The sequence below is a fragment of the Propithecus coquereli genome, unplaced genomic scaffold (assembly GCF_000956105.1).
Source record: "Propithecus coquereli isolate 6110/MARCELLA unplaced genomic scaffold, Pcoq_1.0 Scaffold10, whole genome shotgun sequence".
Classification (NCBI taxonomy): domain Eukaryota; kingdom Metazoa; phylum Chordata; class Mammalia; order Primates; family Indriidae; genus Propithecus; species Propithecus coquereli.
Window position 1 is genome coordinate 7062558 of NW_012133858.1, and position 10889 is coordinate 7073446.

Consider the following 10889-nt stretch of genomic DNA (forward strand, 5'->3'; position numbering starts at 1 on the left):
AATGTCTTCCCATGTAAGGCCCTGTGATAAGCCTTTGGATGCAAATATAAAACATACAGTCCTTTGATGTGATTATAATGGCTTAGAAAAAAAAAATTAAAAAACAAAACAAAACATACAGTCCTTGACCTTAGGAGATCAAGGTTAATAAAGGACAAATAAATCCAATAATTATTACAATAAAATAAATAAATATCACAGAAGAGAAAGATAAGTCAGGCTTAGAGGAATATTATAAAGGGATGCTTCAGGGAGAAGGTGATATTTGAGAAAAGACTTAAGGAATGAAATAGGGATTAATATGTCTATGAATTTAGATACACTAGACTATATGCAAAAGTACAGAATCAAGGATATAAAGCTTAGCAATAACATGTAAAAACAGACATTAGGAACTTTTCCTAATGGCAAAGTAGCTTCATATGACTAATCTCCCTACAGATAAAACATTATAAAATCTAGACAAAATATTTTAACAGAATACTACTTAGAAAAAGAAAACACACCAAAAACCCAGGCAGAACCTAGAAAAGTCTACCCTTGGAATATAGGAATTATACTTCTGAGTCTAACTTTTTTTGCCTGAGAGCACTCCCCAATCTGTGTCTCTTGGCAGAAAGTGAGAGCCTAACTGGCTTGAGGAGTTACAGCACAGTGTTCAGAGCTTGCAGCACAAGAAAGGGAGGAAGGGAGTCCCGCAAGAGAAGAAGCCACAGAGGGTACCCAAAAATCAGCATATGAAATCCACTCAAATCCTTATCTGATCACTAAATTCCTTGGCTGACTACTAAATTAAATATATATATGAGATAAAATCTAGCAAAAAATAGCAGAAAACTAAAAGAAGTGAGAAAGTTATCAACTGTTGCTTACCACAGAAGACATGGAGTTTGGGATTTTTAGTATACCCAAGTTAACTGCCAGCTAGGAAAAAACCCATTCTTTAGAGAAACACAACAGAATCCAGAGTCTTTATCATGTATTGTTCATAGTGTCCATTATTTAATTAAAAAATCAGCAGCCATGAGAACAAAACAGAAAAATGTGACCCATATTGAAGGAAAAAAAGCAATGAATAGAAGGATCCTAATAAGATGACTTGAATTTAAACAATTACTTTAATTCAGCTTAAATGTATTTAGGGACTTAAGGGAAAACACATAAATAATGAATAAGTAGATGGGCAACCTCAGCAGAGAAAACTATGAAAAAAAATCAAATGAAGGCCGGGCGCTGGCTCACGCCTGTAATCCTAGCACTCTGGTAGGCCAAGGCGGGCGGATTGTTTGAGCTCAGGAGTTCGAGACCAGCCTGAGCAAGAGCGAGACCCTGTCTCTACTAAAAATAGAAAGAAATTAATTGGACAACTAAAAATATACACAAAAAATTAGCCAGGCATGGTGGGGCATGCCTGTAGTCCCAGCTACTCGGGAGGCTGAGGCAGTAGGATTGCTTGAGCCCAGGAGTTTGAGGTTACTGTGAGCTAGGCTAACGCCATGGCACTCACTCTAGCCAGGGCAACAGAGTGAGACTTTGCCTAAAAAAAAAAAAAAAAAAAAAATCAAATGAAAATTTTAGAGCTCAAAAGTACAACTAAAATGAAAAATTCACTGGAAAGGATTGAGAGTGACTGGAGACGGTAGAAGCATCAGCGAATGTGAAGATAAATCAAGAGTATTTATCCAAACCAAAGAATAGAAAAGAAAAAGACTAAAAACATAAACAAAGCCTCAGAGAATGAGGGGACAATTCCAAGCAGCCTAACAGATATGTAATTAGAGTCCTACCAGGACAGGAGAAATAATGGGACAGAAAACGCATTTGAAATTAGCTGGGTGCAGTGGCTTATGCTGTAATCCTAGCACTTTGGGAGGCTGAAGCAGGAGGATCTCTTAAGCCCAGGAGTTTGAGACTAGCCTGGGCAAGATAGCAAGACCTTGTCTCTACAAGAAAATTTAAAAAATTAGCCAGGCGTGGTAGTGCATGCCTGCAATCCTAGTTACCCTGGAAGCAAGGATATCTACTCTCACCACTTTATTCAACATCATATTGGAGTTCCCAGCCAGTGTGATAAAGCAATATTAACAATAAATAGAGGTAGTAAACCAAAGATATTTGTTTTAATACCTGAAGTATGCAAGCACACACACACAGAGATAAATGTAAATGGATGAAAAGATATATACCATGTAAGCTCTAATCATAAGCAAGCTGAAATGGCTATATTACTCTCAGACAAAATAGACTTAAAAATAAGGAGTATTATCAGATATAAACAGTAACATTTTATACTACTAAAGGGCTACGTCATCAGAAATCTGTAACAATTATAAGTGTGAATGCACCTAATAAAAGAGATTCAAAATCTATAAAGCAAAAACTGACAAAAGTAAAGGAAATTACTAACAAATCTACAAACTTAGAGATTTTTAAGATCCTAACAATTAGGCAAAAATTTTTAAGAATATAGAAAAATCTGAAGTACAATACCAATCACCTAAGCTTATTGACATGTATAGAAATCTATACTCAGTAACTATAGAATCTATATTCTTTACAAGTACACCTAAAAAATTAAACAGGATAGATATTCTAGACTTTAAATAAAATAATCTCAATGAATTTTAAAAGACTGAAATCTTATAGAAGACAGTCTAATTAAATTAGAAACCAATAATAAAATATCTAGAAAAAGGATCAAATATTTATAAATTATATTTTTAACATTTTTAAAAACTCATGGTTCAAAAAAGAAATTACCAGGGAAAATAAAAAACATTTTGAACTAAATGATGATTAAAATGCAATCTGTCAAAATCTGTGGGGAACAACTGAAGTTGTACTTAAAGAGAAATCTCTAACTTTGAATATTTATATTGGAAAGGGAAAAAAAGGTTCAAAAACAATGATCTAAGTTTCCACCAAACAATACGAGCAAAGCAAATCCACGATAAGTAAAAAGAAGAAATAAGAGAGAACAGAAAACAATGAAATAGAAACAAACATTAGAGAAAATTACCAAAGCCAATGGGTGGTTAGTTGGTTATTTAAAATGATTAACAAAATTTATAAACTCCTAGCAAGACTGGACTAGGATAAAACAGAATAAACACAAGTTATCACATTAGAAATAAAAGAACAGCTATCACTATAGATCTTACAAACATCAAGAGGATAATAAGGAATTATTATGAACAAATTTATGCTAATAAATTCAACAATTCAGATGAAATAAACAAAGTCTTTGAAAAACACAAGTTACCAAGACTACCACAAGATCACACGGAAAATATGAATAGACTTATATAAGAGAAACTGGATTTATCTGGTTGCCTGGGGATAGAGGTGATAAGAGAGATTGACTATAAATGGGCACAAGGAATCTTTTTGGGTGATGGAAATGTTCTACAACTGGACTGTGGTGATGGCTACACAACTCTACAAATTTATTAAAAATCATTAAAGTGAACATTTAAAATGAGTGAACTTTATGATGTATAAATTATAGATCGATAAAGCTATTAACAAAAGAAAATATCTCTCTACAAAGAGAACTCCAGGCCCAGAGGACTTCACTTATGAATTATGCCAAACGTTGAAGGAAGAAATGATATCTTGTATCACCCCTTTTAGAAAACAGAAGCGAGCAGAACACTTCTCAACTTACTATGTATGGCCAGTATAATTCTGATACCAAAAGCTGACAAAAACTTCATTAAAAAAGGATATTATAAATCAACATCACCCATAAACATAGATGCAGAAATCCTTAACAATATATTAGCAAATTTAACCCAGCAGTGTATAAAAAGGATAATACATCATCACCAAGCAGGGTTTATCCCAAAAATGCAAGGTTGATTTACTATTGGAAAATTCAATGTAATCTACCATATAACAGTTCATAAAGAGAGAAACCATACGATTTTCTCAATAATCACCAAAAAAAAGCATTTGACAAAATTTGTCCCCATTCAGGATAAAAACCTTTAGTAAACAGGAAATAGAAAGGAGATTTCTCAATCTGATAAACAATCATAAAAATATCTAGAGTTAACACCATACTTAATGGTCAAAGACTGATTTTAAGATCAGGAACAAAAGGCAAGGATATCTACTGTTTCACTTGTGTTTGACCTTAAATAGAACAATAGGTAGAGAAAGTGTAAGAAAACAAAAATACATAAAAGGCATAACAAAAAAATTGTTTCTATTTATAATTAATACATTGCTTACACTGAAAACTCTAAGGGGGAAAATCCCACAGGAATTAATAAACGAGTTTAGCTAGGTCTCAGAAGACAAGGAGTTAATAATACACAAAAATTAAGTGTACTTTTTTCATACAAGCAGCAAACAATTGGAAAACTTTAAGAAGTATTTCATTTACAAAAGCATCAAAAAATAAAATGCTAAGGAATAAATTTAACAATAAACATGCAAGATCTATAGATTGCTGAGAGAAATTATGTACCACCTAAATAAATGGAGAAACATATCATGTTCATGGATTGAAAGACTCAATATTATTAAATGTTAATTATCCCCAAACTGATCTATAGAGTCCATGCAATCCCAATCATAAATCCATCAGGCTTTTTTGAAGAAAAGTGAGAAATTGATTCTAAAATTCATATGGAAATACAAAGGACCTAAAACAGTCAAAATCATTTTGAAAAAGAATGAAGCAGGAAAACTTACAACACTACCTGATTTTAAGATTACACAGGTACATAATCAAGACAGTGTGGTATTGGCATAAAGATAGACTAAAACATTAATGGAACAGAGAGTCCAGAAATAGATTCTTGTTCATACCATCAACTGATTTTTGATAAAGGTGCCAAAGCTAGTCAATGAGGAAAGTCTTTTCAATAAATCATGTGAGAACAACTGAATATCCATATGGGGGAGGAAAAAAAAAAAGGATCTTGATTGCCCTACCTCACACCATATATAAAAATTAATTTGAGATGAATCACAGTCTTAAAAGTGAAAGCTTCTAGAATACTGGAGAATATTTTAGGACCAAAGGATTAGGCAAAGATTTATTAGAAAGGACATCTGTTGGTGAGGATAAGCAGCAACCACAACTCTAATAACTCATTGCTGGTGGGGATGAATAATAAAATGGTACAATACTTTGGAGAAAGGTTTAGTAGTTTTTTATAAAGTTAAATATTCACCTATCTTTTGACTCAGCAATTGCACCTCTAGGTATTTGTCAAGAGCAATGAAAACATATACTCCTAAAAACTCGTGTACAAGAATGTTCATAGCAGCTTTAGTTATGACAGTTAAAACCTGGAAACAATTGAAATGTCCATCAACAAGACAATGGAAAAACAAATTATGATACAGGTATTCAGTATATGGAATACTCAGCAATGAAAAGGAATGAACTACCATTACATAAAACAATGCAAATCTCAAATACATAATGCTAAGCAGAAGTCAGACACAGAGGAGTACATACCACATCATTCTAGTCATATAAACTAAGCTTTAGAACTGGCAAAACTAATCTATCGTTAAAAAAATTAGAACAGTAGTTGTCTGGGGTCGATAAGAGACACTGACTGGCACAGGACAGGAGGGAACTTTCTGGAGAAATAGAAATGATCTATTTTGCATGGATGTATTTGTGGCATTTTGATATATGTAAATTTTACCAAAAAATTTTTAAAAAAATAACAACTTGTGTGGGTGGATAAGGAATGGCTGGAAGACTATGAAACAAAAATGGCAAAATGTTGATAAGTGTTAAAGCTAGGTGATGGGTCCATGGGTGTTCAATACATTATTCAGGTTTTCTTTGAGTTGACATAATAAAAAGTAAAACAAAACAAAACTTACAGGTTTTAGCTGAGAACAAGTTAAACAAGTCAAAGTGTTTTTTGTAGTTGCCATTACCAAAAAAAAAAAAAGTTACTGTAATTTCCTTTAGCATTGAACAGAGGTGTCGTCACTGGTATGAGTGCAATGAATACTGTATTAATAGTTCCTGCCTATGCTCTGTGTCCAGGTTAAAGGAAGGAGAACGGTGGGACAAGCAGGGAATTGGGGGAGGGGGGTGGCACAGAAATAAAGCAAGGAGAATGGTAAGGATGACTTAGTAGTACATACTCTATGAAAAACTAAGAAAATGTATTAGTCATGATGACTCTCAACTTTGTTTTACTATCTAAGCACTACCACTATTGCATTTGTACAGCCAAGAGGCATAAACAGAAAAAGTGGGTGGAAGTTTCGGGAAGAGTTTTCAGCTCCATAAAAAGAACAATGGTCATGCAAAGGGGTTGCTTCTGGACTTAAAAATTTCCCTATCCATGGAGACGTTCAAATACAAGTTGGAGATTTGTACACTGGCAACAACCACTAGAAAGAAACAGCTACTACAGTTCCTACGAGCACAGAAATTTTGCAGTTGTTTTAACTACTTTCTCTTATTTTAACCCAAATTCAAAAAGGGAAGTGCAGGGTTCTGTGGGCGTCGTGGGATTTTTTTAAAAAAAGAATTCTGCCAAAATGCAGTGTCATGATAAAAACTGTAATAAAGCTACAAACCCCAAACTTAGTATTTTGGCTCACATGGTTATGAACAGTATGCAAGTAACATTTTTGGAAATTACCATTACTGTGGCAGAATCAAAGTATAACACAAAAACCTTATCTCAAAAGACCTTACAATTTAACTACAAAGGCAAGACATGCCTGAAAAATATCACGTAGTAGTAGTTGGTTAAGAGCCAGAAGAGAGTACAGAGAAAACGTACTGTGAAACAGAAAGAACATTCTGTTGGGGTGATTTCGGCAGGCTGCCTTGAGGTTGGGGAACTTGAAATAAGGCTAAAAGAACAGACAGGAAGAAAATGGGGTGGGAAGCAGGCAGGCACTTCCAGGGCAAAGGAACAGGATAAAGCAAGCAAAGTGATGAAATAACTTGAAAATAAACGTGAATTTTGTCTCCGGGGAACCCCCAACATCCTTCCAACGCCTTTGTCTGGCTCTCCTATCAATTTCTTCCCAAAACTTTAGGTCAGTGATTTTCAAAGTGGTCCTCGGACAACCAGCATCACCAACCTTCTGGGAACCTGAATTGCCAATTCTGGGGACTCACCTTATTGAGTCAGAAAGTAGGGAAGTGGGGCAGCAATCCTTCAACAAATGCTTTAGGTGACTGACGCACGCTCAAGTTTGAAAACCACTGATCTATGGCTACCTGCTAAGCACAACCCTTCGCACCGGAAAGTGATGATGTTCTGAGTGCCTAACTCAGCCACTCTGCAGGGCGTAGGCAGCCGAAAGAAGGTCTCAATTTCGCTTTCTCCTCCTGAACACCTTCTTCCACTCACTATCCCCTGCGCCAGCTCCTTCCGCATTACTTTACCCTCAGAGGGCCCGCTCCCGCCCCTCGCTCGCCCTACCTCAGTGTCAGAGTGGACGTGGTGCCGGCAGGGAGGGGAGCTGCCCAAGGAGACAGGAACAGATTCGGCGCTTCCCCGGAGCCCTTCCAACAGGAGTAAAAAGGCTTGGACCCAAAAAGAACTGCTCCAGCGCCACCGGCTCCGGCCCGGCCCTGAACCCAAGTGACCTGCTCCTCCACCCCACTCGGCCGCCATCTTCGGGCCGAGCGTCGTTACCATGGAGTACGTGACGCTTCCGCGCCAGGCGCCAGCCCCGCCCCCTCGCCGCTTGGGGCAGGTGGAGGGACATGCCAACGGAGAGACGGTTCTCGATTGGCTAGCGTCATCCGCAAGAAGTTCACAGCGGATGAGGACAGCGATCACGTCCATCGCGTCTCATTGCGCGAAGCCGGCCAATAAATGTTGTTTAGTGGCCCACGTGAGTTGGGTTGTGGGAGAAAGGCATACGGGAGTTGATGGTAGACGGATGGTGGTATGTGGAGGTCTTGGGCAGTTTTCATCTTTTAATTCAGTTATTTACCAAACAGATGTGCACCTGCTAGGTACCAGATGTTTAGATGGACAAACAGCTGTAAAATCTTTTATGGTATAGTCCTGTGTATGAAAGGTGAGTAGAACATAATTTTCATTTACTTCTTGTCCTGAGTCACCTTTAGGCCCATTTCTTAACGTCATTTCCTATGAAATCTATGGGTCCCTTACTATTTTACTCAACTCCACCCTTTAGCTTCTATCTGATCTAGAATTGCCACTGTATCCAATGAGATCAGGTGGACCCTGGCCTCTAAGGAAACTACCTTCAAAATTGAGCCCCGAGAAACCGGAAAAATTGAAAATTGGGACAGATCCCCTTGTGGCTCATGAAACAAAGAATTAAAACTAAGAACTGCAAAACACTGAGCTGGAACTGTCATTCTACGAGAATTAAATATTGTACTAGGAAATGTAGCGGTAGGAAAGAAAGTAAACCCTCAAGAATTTACAATCTGTTTAAGATTATATACTCAAATGCTACTAGGGTACCATTTTACGAGTAAAGACTTGGGTAAATATAATGTGTCCAACATCCCACAACTGTGGAAGTTGGGATTCCGAACCAAATTTGTAACTTAGGAAACTTGCTCTTCCACTACAGGACCCAAAAGAAATTGCTGATTGTGAACAATGTAACCTGTCATCTCAAGCTCCTGGCTCTAACAGTAGTGTCATGCTGGGAGGTTTTTTCAATGACATAGTGGACAAGATGCCTGCCATGCAAGCCTGTTTCTGTAAACCATGGGACTCTTCCAAGGGCCAATTTTGGTTTGAGGAGTACCTTTGACTGACTTAACTTCGCTATGGGAACAGAAAGAACATAATGCACCCTTATTTACAAGTGCTGCATCTTCTCAGTTGAAAGCATATATTTGCACTTGAAGCTCATTTGCCATCACACAAATTATTCAGGTTATTCTACGGTGTCTCAACCGCCCCCTGCTTTGCTCAAGTGCTTCCCACTTCATTTATCCACCCCTATTGCTCACCTACCATCTATCCCACTCAGAGCACACAATGAACGCCTACAATGGTGATGGACATTGAGATTGTATGCCTAAACCAGACCTGAAAAAACCACCTACCTTCCTCTTCCTGAACACGTCCAGCTTAACATCCTACACTATCCACAAACTCTTGTTTCTCTCCCAAACCCATTTCCTGGTTCCCCAACTTTGCAAAAGCACCATTACCCATCTAGCCACCAAAGCCAGGAACAGGTTATACTTGGTGCCAACCCTCCACAATCAACTGCTTTTGAAATCCTACCAGTTTATGGAATCTGCTCTATTTCAGTGCTTAGAAATCCCAATTTGAGACTGAAGAGCCTGATTTTCTCTCCAGTTTATGCTGGGCTAACACTGGGATCTGAAAGATTAATCTGGTCATTTCTGTGAATCAAGTTTTTTCATGACACCTGTATTACAAGGACAATACTAAGCCTAAAATCCTCAGTCTAGTAAAAAGATTTCGTAACGTGGCATTTCTTAGTTTTCTAGGTTTCCTTTCCCATCATTCAGTTTGAATGGCTCCTCAAATGCTTTCTGCACTAATAATATCTTTGTGCCATTTCCTTTTTTTGAAGACACCTCCCAAAGTATTTCTCCTTCTGTACATACTTTGTAGTTTAATAATAACATAGTCAATACATTTACATGGTTCTATCCCTGACTACCCTGAGTGTACTGATCACATCTACTTAACTGGCACAATAAACACAGCAGGTACTTTTAGTTTATGTTGGCTTTTTGGAAGAATTAAATCTCACTGGTTGTCCAAAATCAGCACTTCCTGCCCTTGACCCCAAAGCTTCCAAGAGTTCAAATTACCAAATTCTAACTGTGCTGGCCATGAAATGCACTGCTCACGTCTGAAGAAAGCCTAATTGACCAATGGCCCCAAGTAGTTGCTTCTTCCAATGCACTTTGCCTTGAAGCCACACTTCCAATGAGTGAGATGGGAAGAGTACAAATGCAAGCCTATTTCCATGAAACATGGGACTCCTACAATAGCAGTTTTGGCTTGAGTACAACTACTGGGACTGATGACACCTTTCTTCAAATTCCTACCCAACCCTTTCTTTCACTCTCTCCTTCAAAGGTCTTTCTCCCAATAAATTTCTAGCATGCTAATCCTTTTTCAGCATCTGACAAGTGAACCCAAATACATATCAAAACCGTAAAAGGGGCTCAGGTTGGCAAACTCCCAGTTTACTTGACATTTTCAGTAGAATGCTTCTATTTTAATTTTTAAGCCACAAGTGTGGTAGGCATTCAACAGAATTTAAAGATTAATGAACTAGTTGCTACTGCATCAATTAGAAATCTACAACCACACTGCAAGCTGATGCCTTACTTCAAAACTGTATCTTAGCAAATCCTCAAGAGATTTAAATATTTTGGAGCACTGCTTAAATCTTTCTAATTTGCTAAAATGTTAGCCTTGCACTTTACTACCTTGAAACACGAAGCCAAGGTAATCTACTCCCAATCACAATTCCTTTTCCTAAGGTGGAATCATATGGTTTAATTTTGATATTTTCAGTTTACATATTCCGCAGTCAAGTGTAGTATACTGGAATGCTCTGTCCAGTCATAAATTCTAAGGATATCTCATCTGCCTATCTGAATGAGCTACCAAACCTTTCAATATAACCTCCATCCAAATTATTCCCAATTCCCACTTTTAAGCTTCTCATCCAGTTTATACAGAACAAGTACATATTACAATGTACTTTAAGAAATACTTTTAAGCTTATTTCACTTACTCTCTATCTAACGAGGAAGGCAGTCACTTCTCCACGTTCCCCAAAGCTTACTTGCCCCCACAAGGCCCTGTGTTGATATGTTAATGCCCCTGATTTTCTTTCACAGGCTCCATGCAGGAAAAAAATAACTGTTATCTTCTAAATCTCTGTAATTGCCATTA

General features: G+C 37.3%; 1 protein-coding gene across 1 annotated transcript in view; it reads right to left on the minus strand.

Annotated features, from left to right (window-relative positions):
• The window catches only part of LMLN (leishmanolysin-like (metallopeptidase M8 family)), an 87836-nt gene extending 80190 nt beyond the window's left edge, over positions 1-7646 (minus strand). The window contains exon 1 of the mRNA XM_012639672.1: positions 7428-7646. Coding sequence (XP_012495126.1) covers positions 7428-7646 — 219 coding nt within the window. The remainder of the gene's footprint in view (positions 1-7427) is intronic.
• Positions 7647-10889: the final 3243 nt, after the last annotated feature.